This window comes from Lineus longissimus, chromosome 1 (genome assembly GCF_910592395.1).
Source record: "Lineus longissimus chromosome 1, tnLinLong1.2, whole genome shotgun sequence".
NCBI lineage: Eukaryota > Metazoa > Nemertea > Pilidiophora > Heteronemertea > Lineidae > Lineus > Lineus longissimus.
In genome coordinates this window covers 7,136,722-7,159,710 of record NC_088308.1, presented here as the reverse complement: position 1 = coordinate 7,159,710, position 22,989 = coordinate 7,136,722, and the positions used below count along the sequence as shown (strand labels likewise).

At 39.8% G+C, this 22,989-nt stretch overlaps 2 protein-coding genes across 28 annotated transcripts in view; one reads left to right on the top strand and one right to left on the bottom strand.

The window, feature by feature from the left end:
• Nucleotides 1-397: 397 nt before the first annotated feature.
• LOC135487318 (dual specificity mitogen-activated protein kinase kinase 6-like) lies at nt 398-16,100 on the bottom strand. Of its 4 annotated transcripts, none has more exons than XM_064770959.1 (10): nt 15,913-16,100; nt 14,482-14,811; nt 12,869-12,935; nt 12,408-12,570; nt 11,729-11,848; nt 10,886-10,999; nt 10,398-10,574; nt 8,999-9,076; nt 8,484-8,623; nt 398-6,768 (listed from the first exon to the last, which is right to left on the bottom strand). In XM_064770959.1, exons 1-10 carry the CDS (start codon nt 15,917-15,919, stop codon nt 6,606-6,608), a joined length of 1,359 nt encoding a protein of 452 aa, XP_064627029.1. In that variant the 5' UTR covers nt 15,920-16,100; the 3' UTR covers nt 398-6,605. The 4 variants fall into 4 exon arrangements, with proteins under 4 accessions (XP_064627029.1, XP_064627019.1, XP_064627027.1 ...); XM_064770949.1 differs by lacking the exon at nt 10,398-10,574 and adding an exon at nt 10,170-10,349; XM_064770957.1 differs by lacking the exons at nt 8,484-8,623; nt 10,398-10,574 and adding exons at nt 7,132-7,271; nt 10,170-10,349.
• Nucleotides 16,101-16,759: 659 nt separating this feature from the next.
• The window catches only part of LOC135487230 (protein tweety homolog 1-B-like), a 73,560-nt gene continuing 67,330 nt past the window's right edge, over nt 16,760-22,989 (top strand). For all 24 annotated transcript variants that reach the window (XM_064770892.1, XM_064770875.1, XM_064770802.1 and 21 more), the window contains exons 1-3: nt 16,760-17,093; nt 18,335-18,507; nt 19,500-19,611. In XM_064770892.1, the coding sequence (XP_064626962.1) occupies nt 16,935-17,093; nt 18,335-18,507; nt 19,500-19,611 (444 nt within the window). In that variant the 5' untranslated portion in view covers nt 16,760-16,934. The remainder of the gene's footprint in view (nt 17,094-18,334; nt 18,508-19,499; nt 19,612-22,989) is intronic.

Sequence of the window (22,989 nt, the reverse complement as noted above, 5' to 3'; positions counted from 1 at the left end):
GCTGTATTACGAGATTTTGATGAGAGGCTTTGGCTGTCATCTCGATAGTAGGCCAGAACAATTACTTCAGTCACAGTTTGAGCAAGACGATGGTGTCGCTTCATCCTATTTGATCAGGATGCGACTCTCTCAACTCACCACATGACAAGACGGGTGTTGTAGCAAGGGTGGATAGTGTTTCTGTGCAGTAGTATGAAATTTTGATGAGAGACTTTAGCTGTCATCTAGACGCCAGAACAGTCACTTCAATCATGAGAGTTGTTTGTTGTGACAGTAGCTGGATGTGGGCTCACCCTTGTTACACACTTTTTGATGCAAGAATGCTCTGCACTTGTCATTGGGAGTGACACCCCCCACAAAGCAAAGGTGGAAGAAAAAATTACAAAGAAGGCATATATCCAGTACTTGTAGTATATAAATTTATTGAACTGTACAAACTGTCAAGTTGTCTATCTAAATCATCAACAAGTTCTTACCGATAAAATATTCGATTTCATTCACACATACTCTCATGGGCCATTCAATCACTACATTCCATCGACTAAACACAATCACTTAAAATATATAGAACAGGACTGTCTTGTTCAAAACAGTATTGTCACTGTCTACGCATTAAAGGAGCAATTCTTGAGATAATGGGTGATATGAATAAAGACTAGCAAATGCTTTTATCCAACTCTAAATGAGCATTGACCCTTGACCTTTCCGTACAAAACTGAAGTAAAAGCATTTGCTAGTCTTTATTCATATCACCCAATGCCTGGCAGGCACTTCTGATATTTACAGACTTTCTGAGATGATGGCACTATATGAAGCATAAAGTAAGTGACTTGTATTGTTTTGAACAGCCAGTGACCTGAGTACAACAACTGCTGGTACTAACCTCAAATTTTCTACTACCAGGAAAATTTGGTATAGATGTACAGGGTGTTCCAAAAAAGTCACCAGTACTATTGAAATATGAGGAGGGTATTGTAATTTCTGAATAGTATACACGTAGCCCTTTAGCACTTTAAGGGAGCAGCATTTTCTGGTGTTCTTCCCTGCGACGTTAATTAACGTCATTGCTCCTCAGAGGCCTAAATATGCTTGACGTTCATTAACGTTGCTGCTTCCCTAAAGTGATAATCATTGTCATCAGTGTGAAGGGAAGGTTCTTGTTTGTTATATAAACCCAGAAATGTTTTGTGTGCCATTTTCGAAAATACACGGCTGCAAAAAAGAAAATCTACCTGAACTTACTGTTATACAGTGTTGTCCAAACGCCAAATGAAATGTACATTACAATGTACAGTTGCAATTTAACAAAACCACAAAATAAAACAGGCCTTAATAGTTCTGGGTTTACAGCTATTGAAAATAACTACACATTTTATACATGAAGTCATCCAAATGGTACTGTTAAGTGATAATCTACACTAACCATCTATAGTGGTTAAAGGACAAATTGAAGACACGGAAAAACAAAGTAACTTCCAGATTGTAAGATTCATGATATAGTTTGACTATGGATTAGACCACCCAGCAGTTAACCATATGCAGTTAGAACTAATCAGGGGGTCTATTCATCTTGATTATACATGTATAAAAGAATTAAGATTTCTTGTTTTTCTGCAATAACACACCGAGGTAACATTAGGGGTTCCGACAATGCACCGAAAGAGGGATATCCAGAATTTTGAATTGAAATGTACATGATTTCAGGACCATTTGGATAGAAAGTAGAAAGTTACAGACGTGAACTGCTGAGTCATGCCAAGACCATCCAAATGGGAAAGTGGAAATGACCTGCAGTGTACATGTTATACCATCTCTTTTGACACTTTAAAGGAATAACTCGCATGCTGTTTTAACAAATGACCAAACAAACACAACAAAATCCCCCAAGACGATGCAGTATTGCAAGGAATTTGAACAACAATATTTAACTCATTCATTTATCCAAAAACTTGTCACATTAAAGTCCACTTCCAACATTTCGAGTTGTTTAACACCAACATGATGCATATTATTATTGCTACATTCAATTCAAATTAAATTTTGCCTCGTCATCATTGAAATTTAAGTGTCAAATGTGCCTCTTTTGAGCATCTGATGGCTTGAATTCAACAATAGGACATACAGTTGTAACATCAATTTTCTGGCCCTAAATCAACATTTCATCAAACATGCCTCTTTTAAGCATCTGATGGCTGGAATTCAACAACAGGACATACAGATGTAACATCAATTTTCTGGCCCTAAATCAACATTTCATCAAATATGCCTCTTTTAAGCATCTGATGGCTTGAATTCAACAATAGGACATACAGTTGTAACATTAATTTTCTGGCCCTAAATCAACATTTCATCAAGGAAATTCATCAGCTATATTTTTTTTACTTCTATAACAGCTATATTAGTAGAATACACAGAAAGAGTTACAAGTAATTTTAGCATGCCATCAACAGTTTCAACCAATCCATGAAATGTATCCTGAAATAATATTCAAAGTATGATTTAAAATTTTCACTATTTATTGAATGCAGACAATCTCAATTAATTCTATTTCTACTAATGTTTTGTTCTAGATAGACACAACTTCACCAATTTGTCAGTTTAGGGCCACTGAATGGTGTTGCACACAAGGGGTCATCGTCAACCACAATGTCCCCCACTTCAGAGCAATATCAGCACACCAACCAAGATGTGTTAGTGCTTATGGTAAGCCCTGACCCCTGTAAGTTGGCCCAAATGCATAACCATTTCGTTGGTCCAATACTGCGACATTTTGGCTAGCCTAACACTACAATTCAGCCCCGTAGCCCAACTCATCAGAAGAGGGCTCTCAATCACTCACCCACTTAGAGACTTACAGTAAAAGTAACTATTTTAATATAATATCACCCCTTATAAACCTTATTACTGAAACGCCAGTCAGCTTATGAGAACTCTTACTTCCCAACTGCTACCTCTGATGTAGCTACCCGACGAGAAGGCAGTTTTTACCCAAAATTTAACAAGCTGGTGGCAAACCAGTCTAAACACATCGAAATAAGCTACTGACAGATCTTAAACCTTTGACTACCTGTTCATGAGGCGGAGGCCTTTACCACTGCAAAGTCGAGATAATTCAGGCTGTTTAGGGGAAGTCATATACAGATTCATGATCGAAAACATTGAAGACCTGATGAAGAAGGCAAATGAATATAATTTAACTAACATTATGAGTGAAGTGAGTCAATTCAACACTGTCAAGAAAGCAAAGCGTCTTATTCTATAGCAAATGAATATAAATTAACAGACATCATGAGTAAAGTGACAGTCCCTTTAACTCTGTCGCATAAACATGTACATGTATGACACATTAACAACCTAGCAGTCTAAAGAACAGCAGATATAAACAATTATAGCGGTTGTTAAAACGAACAAAAGTAACATTGGACCTTGAAAGCTGGTGCTGTCCAGTCACCACCCTCATGTTCCTGAAGATCACAAGGTCCGAATGCCAAAGTTATATAATGAGTAGGATACATTTAATCTACAATCTAGGATTTCCAAATATACGTAACCTCATTCAAAAGATTTTAACCAGCCAAAGTCAATTTCTGACACATTCTGAAGTCGGATTTTTGTATCCAGCTGTGTATGTAACAAAGACAGGTCAGTTATTCAAACCTGGCAACACTCAAAGTTCAGGATTTTTATTCTCTACTGTGATCAAAGCAAAATTCAACTTTACCCCTCTTCCCCCAACTTGGAATGTGCAAAATAATGTCCTACCGATCAAGGGGAGGGAGGTCATTTTATCTGTAGAAACATACACAGAGTCATAACCAGTCCAAGATGTGTACACAGTGTAACCTCGTCACAATGCATCACATTGGACCAAAGAAAATTGCTTCACTGTATCCAAAGTTTACTGAATCCAGGGTAAACTTCAATGCAGTGTGACGAGTGGCACTTGGCACAGTTGCCTTCAATAGTGTATTCGATGTATGTGTCATTATAACAAGGTTCCTCTGCATCAATACATCACTTCAAGATACACTATCTACAACAACGACATTTGTAAAGAAACAATGGTTAGGATACTTCAGCGACACAATACACAAAAGCAACAAAGTCACTGACCATATCAGTTAGTGTGGACATATACAATTTAGTCAAATACGCTACTTTTTTTCTACATTTCTTGACCTAATGGACATGGTGCTTATAAGCTACAAACGAATTCTACACAAAGTACAATCAAAGCACTAATAATAAGAAGCATAGCAGTAATATAGCGGCAATAACAAAGGCAACTCATCCCAAATGTGTGTTTAGAGAAAAATCATTTCTTAGGCAAGAAACCTGGATATGAAAATGTTTTTTTGAAACTAAACGTGTCCATTTCACTTCAGGAAGCAAGGAACACCATGCTTAATAGTCAACACCCCATTTTGCCCCTCGGAGGAATTTAAACTGACACTTGCAAGTCTGTTGTGCTTAGGATGACACATGATAACCAGTTTGTGTCATGGCTCTTAGGAACTGAGACTTCAAAAAGACTTGCTAGATTTCAACCAACTGACCCCATCGCCTCCGAGGCAGAAAGAATAATTTCTGAAAGAGGACATTTTCCCCATTTTCCCCCAGCCATATTCATTTCTAAGGGCTTTTTTGGGATTTCACACATAAATATTGTTTTACTGTAGTGTTGGCCCACCTACTGGCATCCTTCATGTATCAAAAGTACAATGCTGCCAGTACATCAAAGCCTTCATTCAAACCTGAGTTTTAAGGCATTCACACAGTTCATTACCACAACCTCTTAATCTGGTGGCCTTTGTAAGTGAAAATATCATATTTCATTTCACGTTAAGTAATTTTGACAACTAGGTGGATTGCCCAAACCTTCTGATAGATTTGTGAGCCTTCAATAAGAGTGTTTTCAAATCATAATACAGGACAAAAAAACTTTGCCTCACAGATATCGAGGAGTTTACAAGATGATTTTAACGAATTCTCTTCAACATTATAACATGCTTTTTAATACAAGCCATGTGTGGAAATGAAGTATAGTCTTGAATAATGAATTAGCACAACCAGGCATATAATTGTTATTCCACTCATATAATGCACTTATATTTGACCCATCACACCAAATCTGGTAGCAATTGGCCAGGCCTGGTATTGCATAATACGATTGAGTCAATTTTGGTCCACTTTCCGATTATAATAATAGCAACATTGACTTTATCAGTATCTAACTAACTATTCTACTCGTCAATTTGACAAAAATATGATTCAGAAGACATTTTTAAGCAATTTTTGTGAAGTCCACCTACATGTCCATGTACGTTGTATAGAAGAACAAAGCTGTTGTGTTGTAATAAAAATTCAAACAACGTACTTTAAAGGCTGGCTATATTCACCAAACATTTATGAATTACTCAGTCACCACAAAAGATACAAAGTGGTATCAAAATGCAGCCGATAGCCTAGAATAGCTGCTCTTCGAACGTGGGGATACATTGGAATTTCATGTGCCCCAAATGCGACAGTACTTCCCATATTGGTGTGATGGGTTACAAACATATATTTGCCAATTTAGGGCTCCCAGCCAAGGTAATCATCACCAGACACTGCCAACAACTAAACAGAAAAGGTACATCCCTGATTTTATTTGACAACAAATAACAAGGCATAATAGACTATATCGCATATCACGAATCACTAACTTCATCAAAGCGTACTAAAAACCACCAAATTTTGCACCTCGTTATTTTTGCGATAAGCGAAATTTTTACGATTATTTTGGATTTTTTTTGGGCCGATTACAAAATTTCTTTCAGTTTTCCAATTAAAACAATTTTTGTTGCGATTTTAATTTTTGCAAATCTAGTCTTCTTCGCAAAATCTGCAGAGACATAACCCCTCGCGAAAATTTGACGGTTTACCTCGCGTGTACACAATATGTCTACACCTTAACATGGCAAATATGACATGCCTCTAAGGCTGGGTTTACATAGTGTTTATGATGTCACTTGAACATGTCACTTTTCACCTATGACGTGAAAAACAAACAAATTGTTTCCAATGAGCAGGCTAGGAATTAATGTCACTTTCAGCCCCAAATTGAAATGTGACACATGAAACATGGCACGTGCCATTGTGAAGCTTATGTAACCCGGCCTAAGGGACCATGTCAAAATTACACAGTTTATCTTCCCTGGACCCTCCCCCCTAGAAAGACGAAACAAATCTGTCTTCTGGCATGTTTGATGCTAAAAAGAGAAGAGAAGAAATAATGATGGCATTTTTGTCAACCCCTCCCCCCAGTTGAACAGTGTTCGTTTTTTGGCTTCAATGTATTTTTGACATGCCCCCCAAGAAGCTGCATATACAACACAAACATCACCATGATACTTCAACTGGTAACAGCCCCATCTTAAGCCGAAGTTCTGCAAGGATGTCACAACAATGCCCCGCTATAAACCACTAGGTGGAGACACCAGACACTGTTGTGTCTGCATTTATTTACAAACGAGGTCCGGTCCAGCCACCGTCAGGAAGCAGACGTCAGCAGTGACATGGCGGAACAACCACACTATCATCATCTACACCTTCCTACGCACTCCTCAGGCCCTTTGGATGTCTGCCGTATTGTTAAAATTGTCCCCTAATACTGATTGGACGTAAGCAGCCAGGTCGACCTCTGCGTCACGTTCTTCGGCCTTTATGATGAAGGGCATACTCAGCAACTCCTTGTAATTCTTCCTATCGGCACAGTTCTTTTGAAGGCTGAAAATAAAGGAAAACATGAATTTCAAATCAAGCATGGGCCTTTTCTGGGCACAAATCAAGTAACTAGTCAGCCAAGTATAGTTCTGTCAACGTCCTTCAAAAAATAGTTTTCGATGTCGTTTCATACCTTACATATAAAGCAGAACTATTAAGGACATCCAAGGGACTGACAAGTACTTTCCTTAATAGAGAGGTGTCCTGATTAAGGAGGTGCAAAACTGCAGCGACAGCAACAACAAAAAGACAGTGCTGAAGAGATGGATACTACTAGTGGTGCCGTCTGGTGGAGAGGGACATTACTACAACAAAAGGAACTCGATCCTCGCGCAACTTTCCAGGTTTGCATACTTGAAAGCTTACCAGCATTCTACAAATTCTCTAAACTCCGGCGAAAAGCCTTCGTCTGGTAGTCGAGGTGGTGTGCCTTCCACTACCTCCCTGATATGCTCAAATATAGATTTCCAGTTCGAGTAAGGGAATTTACCCGTAGCTATTTCCATCTGGTGGCGAGAGAAAAACAACCGACGGCATTCATAACGAGTATCATGAAGATAAATAATGATTATCAAATTCATGATTGTTCAATTCTTCTACAGGCTTGGCTAGAGATCCTTCCCGGATGTCACTTTACTCAACATTGAATGAAAATGCAACTTTGGATGACATCCATGTCTTACTCTTCCATGCCATAGGTAAGCAGACGTTAGCAATTTCATCAACTGTGCATAACGTGACCCTCTGAGAGGACCTTCAACACTAGCCAAGTCCACAGTAGGCTGAACAGAAGTCGTCTCTTTCCAGATCAGTGCACCGAGTAGTCAAGTGGCAAAATGTCACCTAGTTCTGAAGCCAGGCTCTGATGAAAATGATGTCATTCTCCCAACACTGTGATGTGACATCATTTTCAACAAAAGGTAACTTCCACCTGGCCAAGTTCGGACACTCGACCCACTAGGTGCACTCATCTGAAGAGAGGGAAACTGCTACCTGGTACAACTCCCAACTCTTCCTGAAAATCTCCATTTGAGCAGCAGATGACGTTTGACAAGTATCTAGATCCAGACAATACCAAGCACTTATTCACACACATGCACAGGAAGGGAGGACGCTAAGCTAAAGCCCCACAAGCCTAGCATAATTGCGACAGAGATATTAGCATAACAGCCGGAACACATGCTATAGTTTCATGGTCATCTTCGTAAAAGCGATTGAAGAAAAATCATGTATTGAAGATTGCTAAACATTTAGCTTGATACAGCTGTACAGTATTTGACTAATATATCGATTTGGGTTCAGTATTTGACTAATATATCGATTTGGGTTCAGGGTGTGGGCTTTTTTTAATGGGATGGTAGGACAGTCGAGATAACCCCTCAATTGTGACAATACTGCACTGTTCTTATTAAGAGTATGCTATGCGGCAGCCTATTCTACTGTTACAGCTCCCTTATTCATCTATATGAGGAAAGTATTACAAATCAGCGCATTATCTGTAACTAATTATGCACAAATTGACTTTCTGAGAGTGTGAACAAGGTGTTGCCCGACATTAGAAGGTCAAGGTTAGTGGAGGTTCGGGGGGGGGGGGGCTTGATGACGTGAGTGTCCCCTTTGTCTATGCTTTTAGACTATTTACACAATGTTCAGACATTTTCATCAGCTGCGGCTAATATCTCTGGTCACAATCATGATCGGCCAGGACTCTAACTCACCAGCTTTCCATGAACATTTCAAAATCCTCGGAAAATTTTCCCGGTGGTAATCTTGGTGGGTCGTCGTGGACTACTTGTTTGAGCTGCTCAAATGGAGTCTTCCAGGAAGTGTACGGGAACTGACCTGTGGCTAGCTCAAACTGGAATTGGAAAAAATGCATGAGAGTGAGCAAAGAACAAGACACGAGGGGATTGATTGACTGATTGGCCAATGGAGCTACTTTGGCGCAACCGAAATGAAAAGCAAACTACAAATCCGCCTGTAGTGTATGTCCACTATCAATAAGTTTTAGAGTGGGGCATCCATGTAGTATGTATAAAGGTACAAATTTCTATCAGTTTAGACCAGTTAAAATAATTTTCTGGTTACGAAGGTCTATATATCTGGTTTAGGAGCAACTATTTTTACCTTGCTTATCTTGATAAGAGTATTTTTACTCTGCCCCCAAAATGTAGTCACGAATTCATAAACTAAGCCTAAACCTTTTTGGATTTTGCCCAAGGCCTACACCTACCAGGGTGATACCAAAGCTCCAAACATCTGACTTTATATCATAGCCTTTACTTGACGTGTCTGGGTTTATCCTTTCGGGCTGGAATGGAAAAAAAGACAATTAGACGTTCCTTGCTTTTTTTGGAAAACACAGAGAAAAGTAAAGATTACTATAGTTTATCGGCACAAAAGAGAAAGCCTTGGCTGAGTGGTTCCCGGTAATTGGTCATGGCACTAGGTAGTGACATTTCATGAACTCCACGGCCAATAATCCATTGGCTTTGGCCCTGGACCATTGTAATTATAAGGTAAATTAAACATTTGTAAGTTTAAAGATACAAAATACATATATACATTGTATTAAACCTCTCATTCAAAAAAACCTCTTTGCTCTACACTTTGCACAAATTTGCAACCACTGCATGAAGAAGTTGAAAATGTTGAATATCATAAAGGTGCCACAATTCGGCCACAAACACAATTTAAATCATGTTGATTACTTAAACCATGTTACCAGCAGTCAATAATACTACATCTAGTATAGATATCAACACAAGCACTAATACAGAAAACAAAACAAAAACATGACTCCAATGATAACTAAACACAGAGGCTATAACTTGAAAACATGAGCCATTGTAAACACAGAAGTCAAAGTGGCATTCAAGAGCCAGAGAGGGAGACACTAGCACCCGCCACAGGCCAGTGACCTCTCTGGCGTGGCTCTCGTTGTCGGAACCCCTTTAATAGTGTTGGCTACTGACACAATGAATAAAGAATTGCTTTTTTGAACAGTCAAGCTGTTAATTATCTATCAAAATTTGAAAATAAAACAGCATTCCAAAGCTAGGACAGTTTCAAAGGAAGTCAGTCAACGTAGGAATAGGCTAGTACAGGCTAGTTCAGTATTTTAGCCCGAGGACCGGACACTCAAAGGGTGGACCTACTCTGCTCCAAGGGAAGCATGCTGGTAGGAAAGGAAAAAAAGGCAAACACCTAAAAAGGATACACTCTGTGCCAAGTGAGGTAAAATGGGGGAAAAATAGCCCCTTCCACTGTTCTATTTACACATTGTAAATAGAATGGAAGGGCTAACTTTACCCTGAAATGCAACTGGAATAGACTTTAACCAAAAAAATAACAACACCACAGAGCAGAAGCCGTCACACTTACAACCTCGTAAACAAACTTACTGCCATATAGGGCTTGCAGCCTGCCTCCATGGTCTTCGCTATGGAATCAACCAGCTGACCGCTGATCCCAAAATCACAAATTTTGACATCTCCACCTCGATTGATCAGGATGTTCGAAGGCTTCACGTCGCGATGTATCACTTTTAACTTGCTATGGAGGTAATCTAATGCCTTCACTACCTTTAAGAGAAGAACACGCGGAGCAATTATTAGTCACTATCTACTCACAGCAAGATAAGGCTCAGTTCCAGCATTCCGAGTTTTTGCCATTGAGTCCATGATTTTCTTGCTGACACCAAAATCACACAATTTGACATCGCCCTGACGGTTCATTAAAATATTGGAGGGTTTAACATCTCGATGCATGATGCCGTTATTGCAGAGGTAATCTAAACCTTTTACTACCTGTAGGCAACATAAAAAAAGAGGTTAGTAACATAACAATGTAAATTCGAATATTTTTCCACATCCTAGGCAGACGATAAAGATTAAATTATTGACATAATGCTACTGCAGCACAGCACTCATAAATTTACAGCATTCCTTTTATAGTCGACAATTCTAGGACGCATCAGAAAATGTACACAACCATTCTATAAATTGTAATAAACTACTGGTAGCTTGCATATCCAAAACAATTTGAACTTGGAAGAGGAAGAAGCAGAAACCACAACTTCTCAATGATAAACCAAAGGTCAAGGATGAAATAAACTTACTGAAGTTGCTATCTTTGCTAAGATTGGCTCAGGTATAGAGCTATTCGGGTAAACTTCCGTATAGAATTTGTCTAAAGAGGTATCCATGACTTCCATGCAGATCCACACGTCTCCCTGAAAGCAGTGATTGACAAAACTAGAACAATTTGAGATCCTTTGGCTCTGAATTAAATGATGGAGAAAAGTATATTTATGGGCCACAAGGACAGTGACTTTAGAGCCAGCTCAACATTTTTACAGGGGGTTGGGGTGAGGGTAGGGGGGTTAGATTTCTCCCCTTTGCATGAACAATATCATATGAAGTACACATACAGATGCATTTAGCATATTTTATTATTTACAGTTGCAGAGCCAGCGACCTGCAGTGTTCAGATTCAATTTTCCCAAACAGTTGCCAGAAATCACATAAATTAGCAAACAAGGAAGTTATCCACAAACCAATCAAACTGAGCTATTCTGATGATTAACATCGGAAGAATCACTGTGGCAGTTATGAGAAACATGATTCTCTGAGAAAATCAACATCCTTATCTGGTGACAATGCAGCGCTTACAAGGCAAAGCTGTCCAGATTATAGGTCATGGCATGATAGAAACACATCTTCTAGATATTAACAAAGATTAATCTGCCAAGATTGATTTTAAATTTATACAAAGAGCTATTTTTTTAGAAATCAAAATATACAACCAACACTTTGCTAAATTTACACAAAGAGCTATTTTTTTAGAAATCAAAATATACAACCAACCCTTTGCTATGAGAAGGGAAGGTTTGGTGTGCACTCATCAATTTTGTATCTGTACTCACTTGACCTAAAAAATATGAAAAGACAGCACATCTTACCTCTCGGAATAAGGCCCCATAGAATTTGACCATGTACACACAGTTTCCACTCCGCATCGAGACATCAAGATCCATCAGCAGTCTCTTCTGTTCCTCTGAGTTCACAGTGCAATGAATCCGCTGGAATTGAAAGTGACAGTTGATGACGGGTGGCACAACGTTTGAGCGTCGGCCCTGTGATCAGGAGGTCCTGGGTTTGATATCCGACCAGTGCCACTTTGTAACTCGCAACTGGCCTGAAGTATCCTTGTGTGCGCTCGATTGTGGCTGCCCTTGGTTCCCCAGAAATGTTTTTGGATAGGCTGGGTGATGTTTCGATTTTAAAGCACTTTGACTGAGACATTAGATAACAGAGTGAAGATTACTATATAAGAACACACTATCATTTTTATCATTATTATTACTACAGTAGAACCTCCCTTAGCGGACACCTCTCTATTAAGGACAACCTCTCTATTAAGGACACTAGTTTTGGTCCCAAATTGGTTCTTTCCATTCAATTTGACCTCTCTAATCAGGACACCTCTCTATTAAGGACAACACTTGTCAGTCCCGAGGGTGTCCTTAGTAGAGAGGTTCTACTGTATTATCATCAGAAAAACAGCAATCTCTCAATTGTTGACCAATCTAAAGCTAACCAAATGTACAAAACAAGAAGACAAAAGGATCAAGTATTTACCTTCACTGCCATGATAAGCCCACTTGGCGTGTGCTTTCTCTTCTCAACAACGCCATACGCTCCTCGGCCCAGTTCACCCAGGCGCTCCAAGTCAGTCGCCTTGACGTCATAGACTTTGTCGTCAACGGTTATGGTAACTCTGTCATCGAGCTCTCTCGGGGGCCTGAAACGGAAGTTCATTGTTTTGATAATCTGAAAAGGAATACAATGTAGAACACCCCCACAGTGTCATCTACTATGTGATCAGACATCTTTCAGTTTTTATTTGGAGAGACTTTGAAGTTTCTTTTTGCTTTTGAGTTCTATTTTAAAGAATTGAGTATTTTTTTCCAGGTTGTTGGAGGATGTCTCTCTTTTGCTATGGATAGAGAGTGTATCAGATAGGTCGAGTAGGAATACGTCACTAGCCTCGGCACTGCCACTGGCTTCGCATAGAAGAAATTCAAAGGATGTGGACTTACCCAGCTTTTGGAGGGGGCGTTGAAGTCACGTTGATCTTCAACCCCATTCCCGGAGGCTTTTTGCGCCCTGGAAGACAAGGAAGGAGAAAAACATAAACGATCATTGAAAAGTGATAACGTTTTCTCAAGTGCTCTTGACACATGCAAAAAAACTATCGAATGCTTTTGTGCACGTGCAGCACTTGGAAAAAAAATTTTTTTTCCATTTTAGCACCCAGACATACTTATGGAGTTATTAATAGTTCTGTGAAAGCACCCAGACCGATGTCGGTGCCACACTGCTCAAAACAGAAATGAATTATAGTGTGTCAAAATAGGGTCACAGTACCAAAAATGTTGGTGTGAGAAAACTGGTGGTTCCCAATAAGCTTGAGCTTATCCTGCAAAACAATTTTTTAGACACAGTGGAACCTCTCGTAGAGGAAACTTATCCAAAGGACACGAGTTTTGTTCCTTAATTTGTTGTCTCCATTCAGTTTGACCTCTCTAATTAGGACACCTCTCTATTAGTATTACCAAAGGGCAGCACTTGTCAGTCCAAAGGGTGTCCTTGATAGAGAGGTTCTACTGCACTACTGTGTTATTGTGTGCATTGGCATGCATAAACTACTTTCAATGTGTGACTTCAACAGCACAAAGACTGTGTATACGATTCATAAATCAGTTATGATCTCCCAGGGACCATATGACCTCATTAGTAGGTTACATGGTAATGAGCACAAAACCTGCCTGACAGGAACTATTCACAGTTTTGACTGTTTAGAGACAGTGTTTTCACCAGAAAGTTTCTAAAAAGGGGGCGCTACCATCTGTTTCCTAGGCATGCCAGGGCGTTGAGGTGCCTCCTTGTTTTTCATTTCTAACACTGTGAGCTTGATCTGGGACTTGCAAAGGAGCACAATCTGCATGTAAACACCCTTAATAGAAACCATCGAAATACATGTATAAAACTACATACAATGTGTACTGTGTTACCCAAGCCTTTTTGCACAAAAATGACACAATTTTTATGCAAACAATTCGAAAAATCTGAGCCTCGAATTCGAAAAATTCTCCGGTGAGCACCCCGTCTAAAAAACAATCTGGCCAGAACATGGTGAGTTGAGACCACCAAATGCACAACATCCAATTCAAATGGGATCGTGCTCTATGGCATAATCAAAGATGAGGATTCGCACACCGGTATAGGGCTACAACGAGGGATTTTATGTGAGAGAAGAGATGTGTGTCTAATTTGTGTCCTAAGTAGGGTCAGTGTAGAAGTATTGGTGTGTGGCGGATATCTACTCTGAGATGTGGCACAACAGTTCATTCTACAGTACATGTAAACACGAAAATCATGGACTATCATGCCAAAAAAAGTTAGATGTAAGCAGTGGTTAGATAAGGTGAGGTTTTAGTTGCTGGAGACCAAATTTTAGGGCAGGCAACTTCTTTCTTTGAGAAGATATTCCACCCCCCCCCCCCCCCCCCGAGGACTCCTGGTTTGTGAAGAAAGACAACCAACTTTACTTTGGCAGGTTGCTCGATTGGTTGGCAACATGACCTACATAACTCATTAATCGACCAATACCAGTGAAAAAATATCATAAAATTCCATTATTATTTGGTACCTTTATTTGCAGATCGGTGTCCTGCAACATTATGTCTGTTATCAGGTTTCTGAATACCACCCCTGAACTCTCTCGGCGAGTTGGCTCCTGAGCTGAGAGGTGAGGATTCTGGCGATGAGAGGTTACCACGATGCACTGGGCTAATGCTCTGGCCTCGGTGATAGGGACTACCAGGCGACAAGGCTTCCATATCATTGACAGGTTTGTGACCACTCTGTGCTATGGAGACATCGGCACCACAATTAGGATGCTGTAGATCACGAATCCCTGTCCGGCTGCCGTCGGCCCTCCAACCAGCTTCGCCAGACACAGAGACATTCGGCGGGGTATCTAACAGATAAAAGCACAACATGATAAGCACAAGCTTCTACTCAATACTTTATTGTCAAGATCACTGCCTGTGGAAGTGTTGTTTGTTGAAATGGCCTCAAAATAATTTTGCGAGTGGTGTATGGCCTGCTAATGCTTGTGACAGTGACCAGTGCCAAGTGAGCGTGAGTACTTTGAGTCAGTGACTGCAACAGTGATGCATCCGTATCACAATGTATGAAGTGATGGCCTGTGGATGTGCCAGTAACAACGATGATACAATCTAGTCTGCATACTGATAGATGTTGGCATAACTAACTAACAAATGCTAACATCGAGCTACATGTAGCATGGCTAGTGTTGTATTGCGTGTTTTAAAAGCATTGTGTTTGGCTTCAAAGCAGAGTGTACAGCAGGGCAAAAGCTCTGGAACCTGTTCTAAGAATGGGCAATAGCACAGTGGAGGGTAAGGCGTTGGGGTAGCCACATCTTGTTTTTGTCAAAAACTGTTAACAAGGTCGGGTTAAATTGTTCTGAGAAATAATGTTCAAGTACAATAGAATACCGGTAGTTATACAAATACAACAAAATAGTTAAACAATGTCATGATGTAGGATCACTTGAGCCCTATGACTTGTTTTTAGGGACTTAAATAAACAATTTGAAGTAAAGACAAGTACAGTAGAACCTCTCTATTAAGGACACCCTCGAGACTGACAAGTGCTGTCCTTGATTGAGAGGTGTCCTGATTAGAGAGGTCCAATTGAATAGAAACAACCAATTTGGGATTAAACCTAGTGTTCGCAGAGTCTGATCTGACCAAAGACAAGAAGTACCAGTAGCCTGGCCGAAGGCGAAAGAAGTAGGCCAATTTTTTATTTTAACTCGAGAACTGGCTTCTTCCGCTTCTCTCCTTCCTGGCCTTCTTCCGTGAATACAATAAACCCGAATAAATAGCTGATCAACTGTGTAAATACACACTGGCTCTGTTTCAGTAATGAGTAAGATGAGTCATGATCATTCATGCATTGATCTGTATAGCTACATACATTGATGAGTGTATTTCCTAGAAGAAATCCCATAACTTTCAAGACTTTCTGGTGATGAAAACACCGCATTTACCTGCCATTTGCTGTCTTAATGGATCGATCTGAGTTTTAGGACAGACGCCTTGGTCATCCAGGACTTGATTTCACAAATCTAGACTTTTTGTGACGCGTAAATGTGGAAAAAATCGGCAAAAATCTTGAACAAATTCCGTACACACGACCAACCAGTGTGTGTACGAGGAAAACCCACTTTGCGTCATGGGTGAGTCATCGCCGAAAAATACCGATGGCGATGGGATCGGTAGTAAAACCGAAATTTTCCGAATTGACTATTTCACATTTTTTAGCCATTTTACGACCCAACAATAAGAAAGTGAGCTTCATATACAATTGCTATTTCAGAAATAGGATTTTAAAGAGGTTTTGATATATTTTTGATGTATTTTAGTTTGATTGACTGGTCACTGGTCTCGTCGGTACTTAAACCTGTGTAGCGCAGTAATCGTGTCAGAAATACCGCAAGGGTGAAACGGTGTCAAAATAGTGCTTAGATTAAAATTGATGATTGGTGCTCATTTTCTAAAATTTACAAATTATCCCTGATTCAAGGTTATTTTTATTTTATTTCAAGTAAAATGATATGATAACATTGTCTAAAGGTCAGTAAATTTGTGTTTTTTATTGCGGGAAAATCTAGCATCACCGGACTATATCATCGGACCGGCATGCAACGCGCAGGTGCTGCAAAGCTAAACATAGAACTAGTCTGAGCACCAGCAACCTCGCTTCCAGGTAATTAGTACGAGTTCGTTTCATACTCGAGTAAAGTACCTCGCTTGCAGGTCACCTTGCCACACTGTCCCCGTTCTCCGTTTAGTATTTTTTAGTTCAATGGGTGTCGCTAGTGCATGAGACGCGGAACGACAAGATGGGAAGAGAAAGAGATTTCTTGATCAGACTGCTGTGAATTTCATCTTGTTTTCTGTGGGATGTAAAGCTCGCACATCAGTGAAAATAAGGGGAAATCATCTAAAAATTAACACTCTCATAGGATGTATGTATGAATGTTGTGAGAGATTCGCCTAAGGACTACAAATGGCTGTAAGCTACGAGACGGATTCGCTGGTCGCCGGGCCGGTCGCGCAGTACGAGACGTTGTGGCTTTCCGAGTTCTTCCACTCTTTTCCTCATGTGAATTTATCATTTAAATTAATAAACTCCACATTTGATCCATTTGCCACAAGTTATCAAGAGGTAAGCAGATAATTGTTTATTTTCGGCTTGGTATAACTCCACGAATTTCATGATGTTGATTTCAATCTTTATGATATTTTTCTTTTGTCTCTGTCTCAGTCATAAAAGACATAGTCACAATCATAGTGGTATACAATGTTTCTGACAGTCAATAGCATACCAGCCCAGGATTAACAGACTACTGGAGCCATTGTGTGCTGTATATTGTTTGTAGATAGTTGTACTCTCTATTATCTTGTAGACAACTTTTGTTGGATGATATATTATATACAGTAGAACCTCCCTATTAAGGACACCCACGGAACTGACAAGTACTGTCCTTGATAAAGAGGTGTCCTGATTAGAGAGGTCAAATTGAATGGAAGACCCAATTGGGAACAAAAGTAGTGTCCTTATTAGTGAGGGTGACCTTAATAGAGAGTTGTCCTCTAAAGGAGGTTCTACTGTATATGTTTAATGTTATCAATGTTCAATCACATCAATGATTATTTTCTAATCTTTTTATATTACCCTTGACAAATAGAATGAAATACACAGACATGGTTGACCTGAGTTCGGTTGGGCTTGCAGTTGCAGACCCTACATGTACCCTTCTATTTCTTTTCCGCTCCCAGGCACTTGCTTGTGACCTTGGGCCATTCACTTTTTAAATTCGAGTACTATTCGAGTACTAACTTGTATTTGTTTTATGGTGCATCTGCCAAGCAAAAGACCACATCCAAGTGTGACCCTAGCACCTGTGATGTAATCCTCCCTCACATGAAGGGGAATGGTCTTTCTCCAATTTCGCAATGTTGGGATGGACAAAAAATTGGCGAGGATTTTCAGGATTGACACCCTTCTTTGAGCAAGATTTAGGATTCAGGATGGTATGAAGGTCAAAGACACAGTCCTTCTGGTGTTGTATGAAAATTTAAGGCACATGATCTGAGGGCTTAGCTACCACTACTGCAGTATGTCCACCAGGAACCTGTTCTACCACATCCTGAGAAAATTTGGGGTTTATGTTCACTTCCCAGTCGTCGAGCAAAGGCTTCAGAAGTGAACTGTAACCCCTGAGGCTGAATTCCTTAATAGGATGGTTCTACGTACGAGTTTATGTAATTTTGTGTGCTTGTCCCCCTGAAAAAACATATATACCCTTTGTACTGAAGTGAACGGTACTGTATCCATGACATATACAGCATTATTTTGTTCTTACAGATGTAATTTTTATGGCATCCTTAAATTCTCACTTTCAGAGTGTAATCTTCATTGCCAGTTTACCGGTAATATGGATGCTTTTAACCCTCATCGCTCTGACGGCATACTTCTGTTATCGATGTTGCCAACCGACAGAAACCCTGAACATCAAAGGGAAAAAGAAGCCAACTTGCCTCGTATGGACAATCGCTGTCTTCACAGTTATAACCTGGTAAGTATGGACCACATAAGACAAAAATATTGAATCAAAATAAGAAGCTTATGTGTACATGTAACCTTGCCCTTGTGGCTAGTGTGGTTGACTTTATAATTGGGGACAAATGATCTTTGGGGAGGGCCCTTGTCCATGGGGACTACAGTAGAACCTCCCTTAGCGGAAACCTCTCTATCGAGGAAACCCTCTCTAATTAAGGACACTTTTTCCCCAAATTGGTTCTTTCCATTCAATTTGACCTCTCTAGTCAGGACATCTCTCTATTAAGGACAGCACTAGTCAGTCCTAAGGGTGTCCCGTCCGTAATAGAGAGGTTCCACTGTATTGTCTTCAGATACATGTAGTCTGGAGACAAGTCATTGTTACTGTTTTTTAAAATGGCTATACATGCAGGTGCACTTCGAGTTCATGTATGTGCCTATGGCATGAGTGGAACACATAGCCAACTGTTCATGTATGACAATTTTTTTAAATGGAATGCTCGGACTTTGAGCAATACAATAATGCGTCAATAGTGTTTGACCGTTTTCTGAATGTTTAAATGTTGAATGATCCATGAAAGTAATCCGGGGATCATGCTGTCCACATACACTACATTGACCTCGGTTCAGGTTAAATGGGTTATTTTGATTTTGATTTTGATTCCGCCAAAGGGGACATATCCCCTCCTCTCTTGAGGAAACCCTTGTCTGTTAAACATGTCAAATATATTGTGAAATCCACCTTGAAACTGGGGGCCCAAAACCAGTTCTTCAGAAATTATGGCCTCCCTGATAACTGCAGTAATCTTTTAAACCATTTCACCCAAGTATTAACTCTAAAACCCTTTGATTGGCATCGTGAGAATACAACCACAGGTCAGATCCATTTTATTTCAAGAATTCAAGCAAGATGCTACCACCCAATCAAAATCATATCTTCCGGAATATTAGTTCGCAATATCGCAATATAAGTCTGGATTGCTGAACATTTGTCAATTTCATTTTCAGTGCTGCGATAGGCGTTGGCTTCTTTGGCAACGAAGAGATGAAGAAAGGGACTCAAACATTTATCAACGCTGCAGAGTCGGCTAACGAGCGCTTCAAGGACACAGAAGTCAACGTAAGTTTCGTGATTTATTTCTTCATGAAAAATGTGTATTACATTTTGTGTCTGATCCTATCTACATCCATTGTACAAGTATCTCAGTTCTGATTTTTAAATAGAATTTGAGTATATTATATTTATTTCAGAAATTGATAAAAACACACCATATTACTTATTATTAGTATCGGTCCGTGTATTTCTGCAGATGTTGTTTTTGTTATGAAATTTTGCAGTTGGGGCTTTGTTCAATGGCAGTGTTACATTTGTTTTGTTGGCATACCTCATGTTTGTAAATAATAATAAGACTACATTGGAAAGTCAGCCAGTGAGTATAATGTCATGACGTACTCTATATGCGCATTGCTTGAGTCCGTGCATAGGGGTATTGGCGTGTAAAAACAATGCAAGAAATAAAAATTTGCAATATTCTTTATACAATAGCTGCGCTTACACCACGAAATATTGGTGGACCAATTTCACTTACACCACCACATTGCCGCGACAAATTGGTTCGGCAATCCATTGCCGATACAAATTGCCGAGCGAATTTGTCCCACCAAGCTTGATGGTCCAAATTCGCCCGGCTTGTTAAAAGCTCGGCTTTGTCGTGGTGTAAGCGCAAATGGATCGGCAATTAGCTAGTTAGATGGTTCGGCTCCAGGCGGCGCTTTCGAAATGGCGCTTTCTGCCCAAGGCTTTCCGCGTTCTGCTTATTGTTTGCGCGCCATCTGTAGCCGGATTTTATAACTAGCTGCAGCGCTGGTGTAAGCGCTTGGTGGATTTTCGATGGTGCGGCATTGGTTCCCGAACCAAGATTGGTGGTCCATTTTCAGGTGGTGTAAGTGCGGCTAATGTAAGACTCAACAAAATTTGTACCGAGATGGTTGGTTGCCAGTCACAAACCCTAGTAAAACCTGAATCAGTGAATGCGACACTATAACTTAAACGACAGTGAATGATGATAAAAACCTGCTTCTGCCCCAGGATTTTAAATTTATGATGACATCATCCAATGGTGACAAACGTACCTTTCAAGGACAATTTTACTTTGGTGGTTTTTCATAACTGTACATTGGTTGAACGTATCGTTTCCATGGACCCGTCTTAGCAAAATATGCACCATCGTTGAATCTTATTATGACAATGTACAGGTATTCTTCCCTCGCCCGTCTGTTGCCATAGAAACCAATGTAACTACAGCCATTGATTGTCGGCCACTCCAGCGAACTTCAATTTATGAATCATCCATGAGGTGTGTTCGTTGGGTTTTGTCGCCATGTCAGTCAGTTACAAGTGCGAGCTTGATTTGATTCTGGTGTGGTGCAATAAAAATGAAGGATTCACCATTCATATGATTATTCGGTCAGTTTTCAGGACTGTATTGAATTTGATGGTTTCAAAAGTTTTGGAAAAAAGGTCATCACTGCCAAAAGGTTCTGTGGCTAACCCAAACCCAAACCCCTCCCTGAAGTATTTGTCAGAGATGGACAACATTCAAAAGTCGGCCAGCGGGAAACAATAAACATTTCTGTATATCTCGACAGTGCATCATACGGTGCATGCATGCGTATTGTGCATTTGTACCACGGACAGACTTTTGAATGTGATCGATTGTGCAAACAAACCAACATTTAATTACTTACCTCCCATGTGTTGTATCACCATCTCTTATTGTAAAATGCATTATGATATATCCGAAATCGAAGGAGATTTTGTTGAAAAGATCTCAGTCTCAGTTTCACACCCACTCAGTCCAACACATGTTCTCCACTAAACTCTGTCCCCACCCTACCACTTCATACCAGTTGGACCCAGTTGATCCCTGTACATTTAGTAGGGTCCTAATCCTTGTCATGTGACCCTAGCTCCTTCATTCATTTGTCTCGATTGTATTGTATTGTCTTGGTGTCAGGCAAGCCAAGTTATTATGTTTTACCCACAAAATATTTTTGACTGTCATTCATTTCATTGTCTAAGAAACTGATTACATTCCATTTGTATTTATGTAGGATTATTGACTGAGAACTGTATATTGTTATATCATGCCTGTTTCTTTAGATGTATACAGAAAGTCCATTATCCATTGACATTGCCATCTGTTAACCCAACAGTCAGCTTCATGCAGTTGTAGGCCGATATGATATTATGCAATATTGATATCATAATCAGCTTGAAATTTGCATTAAATATGCATGCTCACAGCATAGCTTACATGTATAATTATAAACATTAAAGTTGCACACAAAACTCTTGCCAGGACATTTCATGATGCCTTAATTAATGACAATGTTACATGCATGCACCATGACACTACTTTAAAATGTACTTGGAACCAACGTTACCAGTTGGTTTTAAAACTTTTTAAAAGGCTCTGCACTGCAGCCAAACTTCCGGTAAAAAGCACTGCTGTTGATTTTTCTGATTTTTTTGCCCGGATTTCGCCTCATGTTTCCAAAGGCAGATCTGACAGTAGTGAATCAGATTCAGCTATCTTAATACTTCTTTATCAGTAGAAGTTAGATGAGATGGCAGATTGCTCATCCGTGACCCTAGAAGTTCACAAACCTGGCTGAAGTATGACTATTAACACCTAAGAAGGTTACAGGTATTTGATGATGAAGAGGAAAAAATTGTACTGACAGAAAGATTAAGCTTGGAGGCGATTTGATTTATTGGAAAATATGACTCACCCAGGAGTGTCTGGTTTTTTCACATCTTGTAAAGGAGAGACAACATTTTTCTCAACAGTTAAAAAAATATCCTTAAGTGTCCCAGGTCCTCCATGTTGGCACCTGTTGCTGATACCAAAACCTTCACAGAAGTTCGAAGCCAAGTTTAGGTAAAATTCTCCCAGAGAAAAATTCCCCTACTGGAGATCAGTGTTCTTTGACTTGTCTATATGCTTCTCTTACTACGATTTTAACACAATGTTATAAGCGCGCAGCAGAAAAGCCGAATGCAGCGCTACTACAGTTAACATGCATACGTATCCAATGTAAACAATGTTTCTCATGTCCATAGATTCGATTCAAATGGCTTAAATTTGGCCGCCAAAAGAGATAAACGCGCGAATGAAGCAACTCGACTATTCTGAGAACCACATGAATATTCAAACTATTAATCAAACTTCAATTTCAGAGGTTCCCCCCCCCCCCCGACATATGTGTTTTGATTTTTGAGATATTAGTAATAATATCCAAAAGACGCTTTAAATGGATAATCCTGAATAAATCAAGCAAAAACCGGGCAGGCGTTTCGAGAATTTTTTTTTGCGATTTCAATAAACCATTTGATCGAATTCCGTATGGGCAGGGCCGTGGTGGGACCCGAAGACACATTATGGAAGGTGGGACCTGAAGACACATAAAACATGTCAGAGGGATGGGGGTGGGG